This window comes from Elephas maximus, chromosome 19, assembly GCF_024166365.1.
Source record: "Elephas maximus indicus isolate mEleMax1 chromosome 19, mEleMax1 primary haplotype, whole genome shotgun sequence".
NCBI lineage: Eukaryota > Metazoa > Chordata > Mammalia > Proboscidea > Elephantidae > Elephas > Elephas maximus.
In genome coordinates, this window is record NC_064837.1 from 18,783,864 (window position 1) to 18,802,455 (window position 18,592).

At 47.3% G+C, this 18,592-nt stretch overlaps 1 protein-coding gene across 8 annotated transcripts in view; it reads right to left on the reverse strand.

The window, feature by feature from the left end:
- Positions 1 to 8,129: 8,129 nt before the first annotated feature.
- RAP1GAP2 (RAP1 GTPase activating protein 2) overlaps positions 8,130 to 18,592 on the reverse strand; it is a 233,457-nt gene continuing 222,994 nt past the window's right edge. For 7 of the 8 annotated variants that reach the window (XM_049861054.1, XM_049861053.1, XM_049861055.1 and 4 more), the window contains 4 exons: positions 18,454 to 18,580; positions 14,613 to 14,689; positions 13,746 to 13,784; positions 8,130 to 12,658 (listed from right to left, as the gene is read on the reverse strand). In XM_049861054.1, the coding sequence (XP_049717011.1) occupies positions 13,776 to 13,784; positions 14,613 to 14,689; positions 18,454 to 18,580 (213 nt within the window). In that variant the 3' untranslated portion in view covers positions 8,130 to 12,658; positions 13,746 to 13,775. The remainder of the gene's footprint in view (positions 12,659 to 13,745; positions 13,785 to 14,612; positions 14,690 to 18,453; positions 18,581 to 18,592) is intronic. The other variant, XR_007514182.1, reaches the window with a different exon arrangement.

Consider the following 18,592-nt stretch of genomic DNA (forward strand, 5'->3'; position numbering starts at 1 on the left):
TAATAAGCCATTTTCCATTTCACTCTGTAACAGTAGAAATGTTCATTAAAAATTTTAAATGTTTTTCTATTTTGTTTCCCCGAATGCATAATATTTTTACATAGTCTGCCCCAGGCATTCATGAGCCTGAAGGGAAATTAGGATGTGTTACAAAAGGAATGCCAAGAGAAAGAATTCTGTAATATTTTGTCTCGGTCCTTAAAAATGAAGAAAGAAACAAACAAAATGATTGTTGAGAAGGAATTTTTCAGGTTTATCTCCTCCTTTAGCCGTGGTCAGGAAGAGGGACAGGACTTAGAAGTAAAAAGAAAACAGTAAGAAAAACAGTAAGGTAAATGTCCTTTCATATTTCAGTAAGTCTGTAGCTAAAGCAGGTTTAAGGGAGGGTTAATTCAGAAGCTCAATTATGCCATTAAAAACAAATAACAAGCAAAGCAGTTCTTTTCACCATTTCACTCTGCTACTCTCAGCTTTTCTCGTGCTTGGTAAAGTGGAGGGTCAGTGAAAAAGAGGGAGACCCTCCACAAGACAAAGTGACACAGTGACTGCAACAACGGGCTCAAACAGCAACAATTGTGAGGCTGGCGCAGGACCAGGCATTGTTTCGTTTTGTTGTACACAGGGTCACTATGAGCCAGAACTGACTCAATGGCACCTAACAACAACAATGTTCTCAGCTTCTTGGCTTTGCTCCTTTGGTCTGAATTTTGTGGCCACAACATGGCTGCAGCCGCTCCAAGCATCACATCCTCACACAACGAAATACAGAGGCCAGAAAGGACAGAGGAGGATATGACTCTTCCTCATAACCCTTTTTACTTTCCAAGAAATTCCCTCAGAAGACTTACTTGCACATAAGCTAATTCTTTTTCCTTTTTTTTGTTTTGGTTTAGTTTGGTTTTTTAACCAATAATCTGAGGATAGAGAGGGTCTGCAGATGCAGGAAGCTGAGTAAAATAATAAATATAGAACGTGGGGTGGCAGAATCAAGAGAGTAGACTGCAGCCATTACGGGTTTTGTCTGTCCAGTATTTTCCTCTTCCTCCTTCTGATTACAGCACCCACTTTCCTTTAGAGAACTCCTCCCTCAGGTTATATGGTCCTATTGGGCTGTCAATCATTAAGACCCACCCCTATGGCCATGGGAGCAAGCACGTGACTTTGGCTGGGCCAATCATCCTACTGCATCCTTCTGAACACAGTGATTGGCCCAACGAATGAACACGTGACTTATGCCTGGGCAATTTGCATTCTTCCCTGGAATTTTTCAAATTGGAGATGGAAAGGTAGCCCTTTGTTCTTTCTGGATTATACAATGTAAGCCTATAGGCCTGGGGCATTGAGGCCATCGTTCCTGCCATGGGGAAAGTCAACACAGAGAGGAGAAACAGCAGGAAAGAAAAAGGGAGACTGACTTCTACCATCGCTGAGTGCCGGCTTCCTGAGGTCTAGTTCCTACATACAATGTTTCCCCTTCAGTGAGCTCCCCTGTGTTTGTCCCAGCTGCCTGAGTCAGTGAATTAGCCTTTCCCTTAATTCAGTTTGAACTGGTTTCCTGACACTTGAAACCAAATGAATTTTAATACAATGACCTAAAACAGTCTCCCTGGACTAGAATGATTAGTTGAACTACAAAAAATAACATTTTCTCAACAAAATTTGGAAAATATGCACAAATATAAAGTATAAAGAAGAGTCACTGATAATTTGCCTCCTGTAGGCAAACACTATTAACATTTTTCCATATTTTCTCCCAGGCTTTGTTTTCAGTATGGAATCACACCATATGCACAATTTTGTACCTCTGTTTTTTTTATGTAACATTATATTGTAAGCAATTTCTGATGCGATTGTTGTTGTGGTTAGTTGCCATCAAGGGGATTCCAACTTATGGTGACCCCATGTGTGTAGAGTAGAATTGCTCCATAGGGTTTTCAAGGCTGTGACCTTTCGGAAGCAGGTCATCAGGCCTATATTCTGAGGCACCTCTTGGTAGTTTCAAATCTGGTAGAGCTGTGCACAGGTTTTCACTCAGTCCCCATATGTGGAGCTCCTACTGTGTGCCAGGCATTCTGTTGGACACTCAGGTAGAGGAATGAATTTCAAGAGTCCTTAGACTAAGCCCCTCACCTGGAGGAGTGCCCTGCCTACTGGAAGAGAAGACCTGAACACAGACACCTAGACAGAAGGTGAGTGTTCAGGACCCTAGGAGGCCCTGAAGGCTTAGAAGGACAGTAACTGGCCCAGCTGAATGTCGTCCAGTAACTCTGGCAGCATCTTCCCACGTAGGCAGGAAAAGTTCATCCTCCACAAAAGCTGCAGGGCATCAGTGACCTGTCAGCTTCCGGGAAGACGGGGTGGACTCAGGAAGCAACCATGAGCTGCAAATGGAGCCTGGGGGTATTTTAGTTTCCTAGGACTGCCGTCAGAAAATACCACAAAGTGGGTGGCTTTAAAGAACAGAAATTCATTGTCTCACAGTTCTAGAGGCTAAAAATCCAAATCAGGGTATTACTGGCTGTGTTGACTCCTTCTGTGGGCTCAGAGAGAAGCTGTTCTGTGCCTCTCTCCTAGCTGCCGGTGGCTCCTGGCAATCCTTGGCGTTTCTTGGCTTGCCACTGTGTCTGTCTCCATCATCGTAGGGCTATTCTTCCTCTGTCTAACCCTGTCTATTTTCCTTTCTCATAAGACACCACTATGTATGGGATTAGGACCCACCCTACTCCGTATGACCTTATGTTGACCTGTTTCCAAACAAGGTCACATGCATAGGTACCGGGGGTTAGGGACTGAACATATTTGGCAGGGGAGTGGGGCACAATCCAAAACTGCAGCTTCATTTGCAGCCAGGGAGACTCAGCACGAGGAATTTAGAAATCTGAGAAACAGGAAGCCTGAAGCCATGGCTCAAACAAGGCACCACATACCGTGGGTGTGATATGAGAAGCCCAGGATGCTGCAGACATGCGTTCTAGGACAACAGCTCGAAGCCAGGCAGGGCAACCCAAGAAGGTTGGGAGGCATTTTACCCTGGGCATCCCTGTGAACCTAGACCCCCACATTCTGAGACTTACCTGCATGTTGAGGTCACCACAGCAGATTTGGATCCCAAACCAACATTTGCTTCTGATCCTTAAGTTACGCGGAGATAATAATAATACATGCCTTAGTGGGTTGTTTTGCTGACTACATGGGATAATACTGTCAGTTCTGCTGTAACACTTGATTTGAAAATGCACATTTGGTACAATGTGACTGATATATTAGGGAACAATTTGAGTGTAACGTGAATTTCCTGTATGCTTATGCACTTCATTCATGAGAAATACCAGGTTTGTGCAGAAACCTACACACAGCTGAACTGAGCTGTGTACGAATACACACACACATGCACGTGCCTCAAACATCCACCAGCTACCTGGGTTCACCATGTGTTATGAACCACATCCACATGTGAGGTTGGATTTCAGATAACCCCGCCTTGCACCTCTTCACAATAACTCACAAGCTGCAACCCTTCCAGAGTCCACTTCCACAAGAAAACTTCAGGTCTTTTTCAAGATAAGATATGATATTTTTTGTAGCATTTTATGTATTTAAGATGTCTAAAACTATGCTACCATTTTTATGAAGTTCCTATCTTTTTTTTAATGTGTCACTTGACAAAGTTTTTTTTTTTCTCTTTTTTTAATTGTACTTTAGATGAAGGTTTACAGAACAAGCTAGTATCTCATTAAACAGTTAGTACACATATTTTTTTATGACGTTGGTTAACAAACCCACGACATGTCAATACCCTCCCTTCTAAACCTTGGGTTCCCTATTACCAGCTTTCTTGTCCCCTCCGGCCTCCTAGGCTCTGCTGCTGGGCTGGTGTGCCCCTTTAGGCTCGTTTTGTTTTATGGGCCTGTCCACTCTTTGGCTGAAGGGTGAACTTCAGGAGTGACCTCATTACTCAGCTGAAAGGGTGTCTGGAGGCCATACTCTCAGGGTTTCTCCAATCTCTGTCAGACCAGCAAGTCTGGTCTTTCTTTCTTAGAATTTTGTTCTACATTTTTCTCCAGCTCTGTCCAGGACCCTCTATCGTGACCTCTGTCAGAGCAGTGGTGGTAGCCAGGCACCATCTAGTTGTACTGGACTTAGTATGGTGGAGGCCATGGTAGATGTGGTCCACATTAGTCTTTTGGACTAATCTTTTACTTGTATCTTTAGTTTTCTTCATTCTTCCTTGTGCCCAAACCGGTGAGACCAGTGGAGTATCCTAGATGGCCACTCACAGGCTTTTACAACTCCAGATGCTACTCACCAAAGTAGAATGTAGAACATTTTCTTTATAAACTGTTATGCTAATTGAGCTAGATGTTCCCTGAGACCATGGTCCCCACAGTCTTCAGCCCAGCAATTCAGCCCCTCAGAAAGTTTGGATCTGTCTACGGAACCTTCATGACCTTGCCTTGTACAAGTTGTGCTGGCTTCTTCAGTATTGTGTACTGTCTTACCCTTCACCAAAGTTACCACTTACCTATTGTCTATTTAGTGTTTTTCCATCCCCACCCCTCCCCTCTCTCATAACCATCAAAGACTGTTTCTTTTTGTGTGTAAACCTTTTCATGAGTTTTTACAGTAGTGGTCTCATATTTGTCCTTTCGTGATTGACTTATTTCACTCAGCATAATGCCCTCCAGATTCATCCATGTTATGAGATGCTTCAAAGATTCATCGTTGTTCTTCAACATTGTGTAATACTCCACTGTGTGTATGTACCACAGTTTGTTCATCCATTCATCTGTTGATGGGCATCTAGGTTGTTGTTTCCATCTTTTTGCTATTGTGAACAATGCTGCAATGAACATGGGTATGCATATGTCTATTCGTGTGGCCACTCCTATTTCTCTAGGATATATTTCAAGGAATGGGATTGCTGGATCATTTGATATTTCTATTTCTAGCTTTCTAAGAAAGCACCATATCGTTTTCCAAAATGGTTGTATCATTTTGCATTCCCACTGGCAGTGCATAAGAGTTCCTATATCCCCACAGCCTCTCCAACATTTGTTATTTCCTGTTCTTTTGACTCATGCCAGTAACGCTCGGGTGAGATGGTATCTCATTGTGGTTTTGATTTGCATTTCTCTAATGGCCAGTGATCGTGAGCATTTCCTCATGTGTCTGTTGGCTGCGTGAATGTCTTCTTTGGTGAAGTGTCTGTTCATTTCCTTACTTGACAAAGTGTTTGAGTGTTATTCCCCAACCCCATTTTATTCCCTAAGCCCTGTGGTTGCAGTATTTTGCATAACGGCACAGTGATTTTTAGGCGCTCATAAACACCAAACACGTTGCTGTCAAGTTGATTTTGAACTGCCCCATAGGGTTTCCAAAGCTGTAAATCTTTACGGAAGCAGGCTGTCACATGTTTTTCCCTCATAGCGACTGGTGGGTTTGTACTGCCAACCTTTCAGCTTGCAGCCGAATGCTTAACCACTGCGCCACCAGGGTTCCTACATCACATTATAACAAAAACTGACTACATGTATAACACTTAGCATGTATGAAGCATTCAATAAATGTCAGCTGCTATTATTATCATTATTATTACTATGAAATCTCTGCCGCTTGAATTACACTTGCAGTTTTTTCTAACTTCTTTCCCAGTTCTGAATTCACTCTTATCCTCGTGCTTTGCACGTGGATTATTTTTCTGATTATTCATGAAAGAAAATGCGAATCCAGGAACGTTAAGTAACTTGCCCAGAATCACACAACCAATCCCTGGTATATACTTAAAGGTCTGTTCCTTGTCTTCAAATTTCTTAAGGAAAAAAAAAATACAGGTAAGTAAAAATGGCATCACAGCAGTGTCTTACCTCATCCAACTTCAATGAGAAGAGAGAGAATCAAGATCAACATCAGCCCAAAGTTGACTCCTACCAAGCAGAGGTCAAACATCTCTCTTTTCTCCAACCTTTTTACGAATTCTGACACCAGCCATCCCTCCCACAGCACTCTCTACTTCTCTGCTGGGTTTGATAAGTCATTTCAATGGCCACACGGAATTCACAAACCATACTCAGCTACAAGGTTTATGAGGGAAGTAACAGGCTACAATCCAGGATCAGGAACTATTCAGAGTATAGTTCTTCAGTCAGCCATGTCCAGAGGCAGGTCTCTCACTCAGCCCCTCGGCCCCTCACTCCCTGCCCTGCTGTGGCAAGTGTTACAGCTCTTTAGCTCTGCCAATAAGTGCCCACCATGAAGCCTCCTGCCCAAAGCCACTCAGCTCTCACTCCATGGGTTGGCCTAGCCCACAGTGCCATCTCACGCTGGTCTCCTGGTTCTGCTGCTACACATTTCTCTGCTGCTGCCTCGCCTGGTCTCCAGTGTCACAGCCCTCTCTGTCTCCTGAGTCTAGGAGGTTCTCATTGCAGGGACCCTAGGTCCAAAGGACAGGTCCACTCCTGGTTCTTTCTTAATGGTAGTGAGGTCCCCCTCTCACGCCTGGGATTGGCTTCCTTAAGCCTAGCAGGATAGCAAAACTGAAGTCACGGGCCATAACCTGGGATCAGGATCAGGAAGCACATAGGCAAATTCTCCCTTCTTCAGTGCAGGACAGCTCTCTTAGCTCCTCTTGGCTATGAAGGCCTCCTCTCAGCCCCCTGAGGACAGACTCCTCTCAGCCCCCTGAGGACAGGCTCCTCTCAGCCCCCTCAGGACAGGTTCCTCTCTCAACCTTCAGCCCCCGCTCAGGCCTGGCCTCTGCCCTGCTTGGTCAAGTGTTACAAAGCTCTTTAACTTCATTGACAAGTGCCTGAATGCACCCTACTCTACCAACACCCTACTCCTTCTGCCCGGAGGCACTCAGCTCTCTCACTCCACAGATTGGCAAGCACACTGTAGCCGCCTCGATCCATGGACTGGGAAGCCCACCATGCCGTCTCGTGCCAGTCTCCTGGTTCTGCTGCTGCCATTTCTGTCACTGCTTCTCGCCGTCTCACATCATCTCTGCTGTTACAGTTCTTTCTGTCTCCTGGCTCTAGGAGATTCTCAATGCAGAGAACCTAGGTCCAAAGGACATGCTCTGCTCTCAGCTCTTCTTTCTTGATGGTAGTGAGGTCCCCTTCTCACTTCTGGGATTGACTCCCTTTAAGCCTAGCAGGACAGCAAAACTGACCAATCCCCTTATTAGGGTTCCATAAACCTTATTTGCATGGTCCCACTACCACAAGTCTTCTACATACCTTATTTGCATTGTTAGCAAGCTGTCCAATCCCCTTGGTGGGCCACAAGCACATTATTTGCATAGTCCCACCCAATCGTTTTGTGGGAGTCACAGGACGATGCATGGCTAGAAGGGTCATATTAAGTAATTCACTGCATCACAAGATTACTTCTAAGCTTACATCCAGAAGTTGTAAGGCAGAGTGTGCATAAACCAAAAAAAATCAAACCTGTTGCCATCAAGTCAATTCTGACTCATAGCGAGCAACCCTATAGGACAGAGTAGAACTGCATCATAGGATTTCCAAGTAGCAGCTGGTGGATTTGAACTGCCAACCTTTTTGTTAGCAGCTAAACGCTTAGCCACTGCACCACCAGGGCCCCAAAGTGTGCATAAGAGTGGACATTTGGGAGTCAAAGAGGGATAGGAAGAGAGCGCATTTAATCATGAGCTAACCCTTGAAGAAGTCAATTGGGAATTTGAGAAAGAAAGTGGGTAGGAGGAAGAAAATTGCAGCATGGAGACAAAGCCGTGAATAGCAGGGGTCTCAAACTCAGATGCCTACAGGGCCCAAGCAAAGAACAGGAATGAGTGAAATGCTCCAGGTGTGAACGATAGGGAATGGTGGGGACTATGGCACACTCAGTCCCCATCTAAAGGGGTAGCTTCTTCGGAGCCCTGGCCTGAGGAGTAGACCCAGCATCTGATTTTCAGGAGAATCAGAAAATTCGAATCTTATATTAAATTTCCAGATGTTTAAACATCAGCAACTAATTCAAAAAATTTAAATATTTTTTCAGGCCAAAATAACCCATCTACAGTATCCCTGTAGGCTGCCAGTATGCAACGTCTGGTGAACTGAAAGGCGAGACTCAGGCTTGGGGTCCCATCCAAAGAAGTCTGAACACTGATGGACACAAAATATGTTATTTATTGTCAATATCTGCAAAGACACATTTAAGCAACAAAATATACATTTGTCAACCTTTTAGAATTTGTTTTATACATAAACAAATACAATGTGCTACAATAGCAATAAATTAAATATACACTATTTACATTACATAGGCAATCGAGGTCTACAAATCACCTCCTCGCTAAGAGAGAAAAAAAAAAGAAAAATCATCATCATACAGATCATGATTTCCAGGCTACACTTCTTAGATTCTATGACACAGAGGAATCTCTTCACACTTAAACATTTGCACTCCCCGGGCTGGAGTGTCGAAGGGTAACATCCATACAAGGGAGTCAGCACACATGCTAGGGAGCGGAAAGGGAGCATTGGCCTTCCAAGCAAAAATGGTACAAAATCAAAGACAATGGCAATTCAATTCCAGTCTTCCAGCCAAACACCCCCTCCCCACGGCTGGTAAGGCACAGGACAGAGCCACTGCCCCAACCGCCTCTCTGCCCTTAGCAGGGATCTGCTGTCCTTGGCCCTAGTCGGGGTTGACTTCTTCCTCCCAAAGGGGCACATGTGGGCACCCCCACTGAGCACGTGGCCCAGCTGAAAGGAGAGAGACGTGGGGTTGGGGTGAGCAAGGAGCTAGTGATAAAACATATCAGAGCTTGGCAGATGTATGCCCCAACCAGCCCCCCAGCCAGGCTGCAGAGGCAGCCTTGGCAAGTGTTTACTGACCCACCTTTGCCTTTTAGAAAGGGGCAGCTAGAGGCTGAGCAAGGAGCTGTGGGGTCTTCAGCCTGGCTGCCTGGCCCTGGTCCCTACTGGCCACCTGTAGCCATAAGATCTACCTGAAGTCTCATCCATTCCCCCACAACTGACCTGTCTCCATTGACTTAGAAATGAATGAAGAAGGTAGTGTTTGCATTGGCACCTTAAAGGGTCAGGGCTTTGTTTAAGAATCAGGGAGAATTGAAGAGTTTTCCTTTACCACTATTTTTTTCTTAACTTAAAAAGGGACAAGTGAGGGTTGGTTAACTGCATCTTTGCCCTGGCCTCCACCCCCTTTATAGACCGGGGTCACCTAGGTGACTGCCTAAGCCAGAGAGAACCTGCTCGGTGGAATCATGTTCCCTCCTTGTTTTCCAAGCTGCATCCCAAATCCCAAGACCCTTGCTGAAAAATCCAACAGACTCTCCCCGCTGATGGAAAAAACAGTCAGAGGCTCCACCAGCATCCTTGACTGCATTGCCTCCAGGCCAGAGCTGAGGCACAACCTTACTGGCTTCTCCAAAGCCCATGGCCCCGGCAAACATAGCCACTTATTCACCAACATGTAGACAGTACAGAGGAAAGGTCCCTGGGTTGTGGGTTCTAAGCCCAGCCTTGCCAAGAGCTGGTTGTGTACCCTAAAGCAAGTCATGTCCCCTCCCTTGGGCTAAGTTTTCTCATCTGAGGACATAGTTGGACTAGATAATATATAAGGTCCCGGAAGAAGATAATCTTGACAATGCTGAACCACAGAGTATTTTCCAAGAAACACCATGGACATTCATTAGCATAGAGAGAAACTCTGGTAGGACCTATCTGGAGTTCTTTCTGCATCTGTTTTTCTGCATCAGCTTAGCTGGTGGCACGTGGGTGCCCTACAGCACTGGAAAGTACAGTCTCTTCAGTGAATCAGGCAGTCCTCAGAGCCACAGAGTCTCCAGAAAATGCCTTTTTTATGGAGATCATAAGTGAAAATGCCTCAAATGCCAGCATGAGCACCCTCTAAACGAGTCTAGTCAAAAAAACCCATGTGGCTTGAGCAAACTTTTGCACCTGAAGCCTGGGCACAGGAATCGGAGGAAAGACTTTATGGATCAGAGCAGACACAGGGAGAGTGTGGGAGACAGCCCTCCAGGAACCCGAGCTACCTGCCCTCTGGTCCAGGGGGATGAGGGGAGACTCGGCCCCATCCTTGTTCTCCTCCACACCTCAGGTGGGCTGGTAGTATGCACTCTAAAAGCTGTAGGATGGACCTTCTAGCGATGATGAGGTAAGGTCCAGAGGGAGGGAGATTTGGGGTCCTGTCCAGAGCATCCCAATAGCAAACAGAGGGTAAGATCATTTTCAGGGCTGTGCATCTTAGGAAGCACACCAGTGCCTCCTAGTTCCTTTGGACACACTTCACCATCCTGCCCACTACTCAGAACCAAAACAAACAAACAAATGAACAAACCAGTTGCCGTCGAGTAGAATCCGACTCATGGCAAACCCATGTGTGCAGAGCAGAACTGCTCCATAGGGCTTGCGAGGCTACGACCTTTCGGAAGCAGATCACCAGTCCAGCGCTTAACCATTTGTGCCACGCAGGGACTCCACCCAACACTCAGAGGCAGGGGCAAAGACTGCCCAGGAGGTACGGGCTGCAGTGGGAGGCAGCTAGAGTCATGGGGAGAGTAGGACAGAGTGGGGACCACCTGAAAACCTCCGAGAGCCCCCAGACAACCACACAACACAACACAACCACCAAGCAGCTACAAATACAAGCTACCCAGAGAGGCAAGCAGAAGCCTGGAATATGTTTTAGAGAAATGTAGTTTGACCTTTCAAGTTCTTTCAGAAACCCAGCCAACAGAATGCTGCCAGAACCCATGGGCCTCGTTCCAGCAGTGGGTGCTGCTGAAATGATTTTGAATAGAACTCAATTAAGCTGAACAGCTCTTCTGTGAATCTCCTAACTGGAATGGATTTTTTGACTAGCACTTTACATACACACATTTTTCAATAGTGTAAGGGGAGAGGTCACCCCAGTCTGCAAATAGGATCCCCCAATTGCCATAAGAGTGGGTACGAAGGATCAAGATTTTGCTCTTATGACAAAAGCAATGGGGAAATTGTCACAACATCAGTCAAAAACAAATGTGTAACATTTATATGCCTCGGCTTGGGAACAAGCCCAATTCCCTCTATAAATAAAGCATAGTTGGAAAGACTTGTCATCTACTCATTAGAGCGGGCAGGCCCAGGGCTCAGCCCTGGCAGCCCCATGCCACAGAGGCAACAGACGCACCAAAGCTGATCACCTCCAAAAGTCCTGCTCTTCAGGCTTTACGTTTCACGTGGAGGACATGCCACCTTAAAGCCCACTGTGGCCAGGCAGCAGAAATGGCCCATCACACCCCAGACTGGGAAGAATGGGAAGCTGGGGGCTGCTCCTCAGGAAGCGAGCTGGTTCATTCCAGCAAAGGTGGCTCTGGCTGAGGGTGCGAGTGGCACAGGGCGCCTGCACAACACTCAGATGCAGCCAGGCTGCAGGGCTCCCACAGATGTGACCACTGCCCGGACTTCAGTTGGAGAGGGCAGGAGGAGGACTGGGGGACGGAGCCCAGACACACTGAATGGCACCATGGCTGGAAGCAGCTCCCAAGGCAGCGCTGAGCCCCCTACAGATGCCAGAGACATAAGTCATGAAAGATGTTGTGCTCGCTGACCAAACCAAAGTTCTGCTCACTACATATCAGCCTGACCAAACCCTGACAGGTCGTCCCCACCTCACCTCTCTTGCTCTTACCTGGGTAGTGGGTGGGTTAAGTATTTCTGCCTTCCATGATCCCCCACCACCACTGCATCCCAGTCAAGTCCTCAAGCCCTGAGGTTTTCCTCAATCAAAGCCCAATGAACCTAAGTGTCCCCTCTCCCTGAATTCCTTCACACTCTTGTCTGCCCACCTCTTTATGGGAAAAAACAGCTGCTCAAAGGGAAGACACTGACACACGGCTGCTCACACAGCAATGGTCATGAGGTGCATGCGTGAAGTCGGGTGAAACAGAAAATGCCAGCTGCAGCCAAGGATGTCTGCAGGACTCCTCCCGTATATACTCAGCTGCCTCCCAGCTTCAACGGGCAGCTTCATGGGCAGCTTCATGGGCAGCAGGGACAGGGAAGCCTGGCCTGACATCAGTTGATGGCTAAGAAGTTCTGAGCAGAGAAGCAAGTAGACATTTCAAAGCCCCAGAGACGTGGGCATCCTGATTGTACAAATCTTGGCTCCTGGAGAGTGGTCCCTCTACCACCATTAATGCATTCGCTTTGGCTCCAGCCTGTCATGTCCAAGGAGGCACTGTGACCAAGGACACACAGGGATGCCCCTGCTGTGGATCTCTGTTCCCTGCCTCACCACTCTCTGCCTCTGTGGCAGGTGACCCCCCCAGTTCCTGACAGTGCCCCAGCAGCCCAATCCCTCCTTGCCCAACTTCCTTGTCCTCTTCAGACAAAACAAGATGACAAATGACCCAGGCAGACATTACACTGGAGGAGACAAAGAGGAGGGGGCCTCGAGGAAGGAGGCCTTGTCCAGAGATGGGGAGGTGCTTGTAGGGTGTCCCAGTGAAGGGGCAGGCAGGGATGTGGCCGGACAGGGGCAGTGGGACAGACAGCTGGTCTGGTGGGCAGGTGCCGAGTGGGGCAGCAGGCCTTGATGGTCAGAGTAGTGGATGGCACCCCCAAAGAGCTGGAATAGGAGCCTTCTCCAGGACGGAATCGAGGCTTCCCTGAGAAGATAAGGAGGAGGGAGATGATGACCTTTTGGTTCAGTGAAGGGAGGAAGGGAAAATACAAACCCTGACGGTGCAGACCCCAGTGCACAAGGGGGTGCGGAACAGATGTGCCCACGGCTATGGCCCACTGAATAGACTTGGGATGAGGAGGGAGAAAAACACAGGGTACTGGACTTTCTGCAAGTGGGGTATTCTTTGTCAGCCCCAAGAAGTTGGGCACAAACGTTAATTTGGTAAACCAAGGCATTTGGCAGTTAAAATGAAATGCCAACACTCCCATTTTCTCTTCTGCTTTTTCACAGACCAGGTTTACATAAAGTGGCCTCAACTGTACCTCTCCTCTTGGTTCCAACTGTCACTCATACCCCTGGGAACCCCATGGTGGGAAGAGGGCTGGCGGCAGGGGGAGGGGGTCAGGTGTGTCTCTAGCAATGTCACTAGCAGTTGTGGTCTTGATGGTGGTAAGCTGGACCCATGCCCCTCTCTACTGAAATCCACGTGACTCCTCGAGGAGAGATCCACCCTGCAGATGTCCCTTATAACATTAGGTGGGGTGGGGCACTTCTGGGTACAATAGGAAGAACACATGCCAGCCCGGAGTGCTAGCCAAGGACTCCAAGGACATTTGGCTAGGAGGAGGGAAGGGCTACCTGACAGCAGGGAGGCAAGGGAGCAAACTGAAGAATTCCTCCCACTGGGAAAGGAAGGTGGGCTCTGGGTTGCTGACATCTTCTGCCCGCTGGGACCAAGCTCCATCCAGTGGGCAAGAGACCAATCCTAGTGTGTCTGGCCCAATCCTTTCGGGCAACCCTTCCCATCCATCTCCAAGGCCATCCTGCCCTCTCTTTCTCATCTGGACCTGGGATCCATCATCCTAGAGGCTTCAGGGATTATTTTATGCTCCCTTTTATAATTTTATAAACTAAAATGATTTTATTATTTTATTATGCTTTACTATTATCTATTCTGCCAGGTGGCAGGGTCGTTCTGGTCATTCTCAAGATTATAAGGCCACTGGTACCCTGATCTTAAAGGGACCCACCTCCCCTCGCGGCCACAACAAGTGAAACACTCAACCTACCATTAACAAGCGAAGGATTCCTCTTTCACATTAGTGACCCTGTTTTAAGAAAAATCCATAAGAGAGCGTTTAATAACCAGCAACATAATCCCACCAATGGCAGCTCCTGTGCACCCAACTCGCAGCTGTCCAGTGAGCTCAGGGAGGGAAATGCTGTGAGCTGGTTGTTATACATGGCCATTAAAAAAAAAACCCAATGATACAAGTTTACAGTTACAGAAATTATACAAGGGTAAACATACTCAAAATTCATTGCTTCTAAATGATTTTACTGTTTTACTATTATCTATGCTCTTAAGGTTATCTGGAGTCCCTGGGTGGTGTAAATGGTTAAGCACTTGACTGCGAACTGAAAGGTTGGAGGGTTCGAGTCCACCCCAGAGGCACCTTGGAAGAAAGGCCTGGCAATCTACTTCTGAAAAATCAGCTATTGAAAACCCCATGGAGCACAGTTCCACTCTGACACAAATGGGGTCACTATGTGTCTGAGTCAGCTCCACCACAACTCATTTGTTTTTTTAGTTTACGGTTATCTCTCGTGTCTGATTCTGTATAACAGTGTGCTGCACGCCCAGAAGCAACAGTTCACATCTCACATCTGAGCATGGCTCTGTCCCAGGTGAGGTTCTAACACAGGAGATGGTGCAAAGGTGGCAGGTGACCCCCCAGGCTAATGTCTGCAACATGCAGGGATAGATAGCGTCACCCCAGATGCGACCAGAGCTCTCCTTTGCGGAGGCCCCCCGGTGTGATGTATGAGCCTCCTCGCCATCCAGCCCCAGGACGGGAGGCTGGCTTTTGAAGGCATTCGGAATGTGGGCTACCGAGGCTGCTTCCCCTGCTACTCCCCCTCCCCCAGGTCCTTACCGCACTGGAGCTGGCATGGCTGAGCTTATCGAAGCGGAATTTCAGGTTTGACCTCGGGGAGTTTCTGCTTTTGGTATCTAAGAAAAAGGAGAACAACCATGAAACCAGGGTGGAGCTCTAGAGGTCACAGGGGCTGTGGGGGATTGACTAGACCTGGAGGCGGGAAAAATGTCTCCACTAGCCACTGTCCCAAGAGGCCAGGTAGCCTCTCAGCTGCCAAGACAGTTTCTTCATCTGTAAAATGGAGTAATAATATAAGTTCCCTGATTTTCTGGCACGCTGGAGCTGACTCATATGGACTTACCAGGGACAACTGTTAAATTTTCAGAAGGGTTTTGAGGTGGCTGTTAAGCACAGACGTTTAAAAAAATTAAATTACATAAGCTTACACTTAAGTATTAAAACAAAACATTACAAAAATATTAAAACAAAAGCAAATATACTCAAATCCATCACTTTGAAATTATTTTACTATGTTTTACTAGTCTCTGTGCTCTTAAGGTTATTTCCATCTACTATATCTGAACGGTGGTAATACTATGTAATGGCGGGCTACTGGGCCTCTCTTCCCAAGTGCGCCTTCACTGATGTCACGTCGGTAGCTTGAAATCAGCCATGGTGGGAGTATTTACACTACAGAAATCAGCAAGCACTACAAATCAAGGCTTGATTTACTGTTTTGTTGCCTAGACTTTAGAAAGTGATGGAGACATTGTGAATAATGAAGATTAAACTTAAAAATGTGTGTGTGTATAGTCATTTGTTATCATTAGGTGCCATCGAGTCAATTCCAACTCATAGCAACCCCGTGTACAACAGAAGGAAACTCTGCCTGGTCCCGCACCATCCTCACAATCGTTGCTATGTTTATAGTTATTACATGGTGAATAGCACAAAAAAGCTGAGTACATATTCTTCCAGTATTTGAAAGCTACAGTAAAACCTGCAAAAGCTAGAAACCACACAAGGCAGAAACTTGTCAGAGAGGGAAAACTCAAATATTTTCCACTAACAGAGTGCGACAGAAAAGTGATAAGACCGCAGGCCGTCAAAGGTGGAAAACGTTGGCAGTCTGGTCGAGCTCCGGCTCGAGCCGGTTTCCCTGTATTATCTGATTCAGGAAATAAGTTGCTCACATCATTTGTGAACGGATGAAGTTCTCTTCACTCAGTTTCACTCCCACCTTATTCCTAACATAAACTAAAATATCCGTCGATATTCATACTGGAACTACACTTGTCTGCCATTTGGCAACCTTAGGTTGGCTATGGATGCAAAAGTTAGGCAAAAATCAACAGGCATTTTGTGAGATTCAATTGGCTATATGGAATTTTCAGTAAAGAATAGTCTGTATTTTATCATTATTTGTGAACTATGTGCTTCAGATCCTTTCTATCAGTAAGATTTATACAAACAGATGATTGTGTGTGTGTGAGAAACAGACAGAGAGAGAACCAACTAGTAAACCTTCACCAGCTCTCCCTAGCAGGGGCCACATGGGTTTCTGGTTTTTCTCTGGCTAAAGGGAGCAACACCTCACTCAGTTCCCATGGAGGCTGCTGCCTTGTTTCTGGTGTTTCAAATCAGGGGCTGTGAGTGCCTGCCTCTGTGACCTGCCAATCCCTCCTCTGGGCCTCAAGGAGCCCAGGTAGGAAATGAGGGAGGGTCAGACCATCTGAGATTATGGGAGAGGGAAATGGCAGGCACTCCCAGGCTACCTCCCTCCCCTCAGCCCTGTCTCTCCCCAGGCTCAGCTGAACAGCCTGAAGCAGATTTCCAGATCTCCTCAAGCCCCATCCTAGTCCTGGGGGTACCCAGCACAACCTCTGTGAGGGTAAAAGGCAGGTCCTCAGGATTAAATACTGGAGGGCAGGGGTGGGGTGGTAACCAAAGGGTGGCGCAATTAGCACTGGAGCAGGAGTTACCAGGCCCATTTCAGGTCCAGTTCCGCCCTATGTGATGTTCACCAAATGGCAGAAACCTCCCTTTACTGAAAACCTTATTGATTTTGATAAATAGCGCCAACTAGGAGCTAGGTTTGTAACGGATTCTTTCAATATTTAATTAAGCCTTATTAAAAAAAAAAAAAATCAGGGAACTTGTATTATTACCCCATTTTACAGATGAGGAAACTGAGGCTCTAAGAGGTAAGTTTGTCAGTGCCGCAGCCCAGATGAGAACCCAACTCAAAGCTACCGCCCACGGGAGGTCAAACAAGAGTAAGCCAGTGCACGGCTCCCTCAATTGGGAAGCACAGGGGCACTAATGCAAAGAATGGTTTTGCTTTTTAGTTACCATTTGCCCTTTTTCCCCCCGACATTGCCTCTTCCCTTTGCCAACTTACTGTGAGAACTGAAGAAGCATTTTGGCTCAAACCGCCCTGCTGGCCCATTGGCCCTTTCTGTGTTTCAATCATTTAGCCCAGGTTTCTCACCCTCAGCCTACTGGATTTAAAAATAGAGCCAAATAATTCTGTTGTGAGGGCTGTCCTGTTTATGGTAGGATATTTAGCAGCCTCTATGGCTTCTACCCACTAGATGCCAATAATACTTTCCCACACCACAATCATGACAATCAAAATGTCTCCAGACATTGCCAAATGTCCCTGGGGAGCAAGATGGCCCCTGGCTGATTTAGGCTATTATTCTTGTTACTTGGCAAACACTAACGCTTTAAGTCTCTTGCAATGTGAAATGTATTTACTCCTCATGAAACCAACCATGTGGGGTAGAAACGACTATTTCCCATCCTTTCCCCCATTTTTGCTCAGGAAAACTGAGGCTCAGAGAGGCTAAGTAACTTGCCCAATGTCACATTGCTAGTAAATGGGAGAATCACAATTTGGCCCAGGCAATCTGGATCAAGGGTCCTGTGCTTGCCCCTGCTGTGCTGGCCTCTTCAAGGTGGGGACCAAGGCTTTTATTTCTGGGCATCTGCAGGCCACCTACTGCGAAGGTTCAAGTGGATGCCCCACTGACCCCTGTTCCAGGGATCCGCAAGCCACAACTGAACCCAGTAGATTTTACCTCCCTGACAGCTCTGAATCTACTTCCTTCTCCCCATTACCCCAGCCACCACCCCAATCCATGGCCCCATCACCCACACCACCCCAATGTAAACACCCCACTGATTTGCCTCCCCCTGTTCTTGCTCCCCACTCCCCTCCTCTCCTCTCCTCTCCTGCCCCTCCCAGTCCTTTCTGCAGGCAGCTGCCAAAATGGTCCTTCTCAGCACCAGGTGGCACTCCTCAACTTAAGAACCTTCAAAGACTTGCTCCTCCAGTGGTTTCCACTGCTGACAGGATAATGCCAGATCCCCACCAGACTTCCCGTGGTGGCCCCTGCCTGTCCCTTGGACCTCACCTCTCTCCTTTCACCCTTCCTCTCCTTGAACTAGGCCACCTGCAGATCCCAAAACACACATCTCTCTATTCCCTCCAGGACTTTGCATATGCTGTTCCCTCCACCTGCAACACTCTTCCCACCTCTTTACCTTATATATTGTCGGACAATTGCTATCACTTTGTGGGCCCTGGAATAAGGGCAGGGGAGGTCAGTGGAAAGAGCCTTCACCCTCGAATCACACAATCCTGGCTCCTTCCCTATGAGATCTCAGGGGAATCATTTCACCTCTCTGATCCCAGTTTCCCCATTCGTATTAAGAGGAGAAGAACACAGGCCTCTTAAGGTTGATGAACAGATAAAGTGAGCTAGCAGAGCCGAAGGGCCTAACACCATGAGGGAAGAGCAGAAACTGACTAGTTCAGTGTGCCTGGTATGCGTTCCCCAAGAAACGCTCCACCCTCCTGGCCACCTCCTGTACACCACCAGATGCCACTGACCTGTGGGACTCCGGCTCATGATGATGGGGGTGGCTGCCGCCCCCAGGCCAGGGCTCTCGCTGCTCGGGGTCGGGCTGTAGACAAACACCTCCTGCTTGAAGGGTGAGGTTGTGGACGGCTGGCTGCTCTGGGGAGAGAG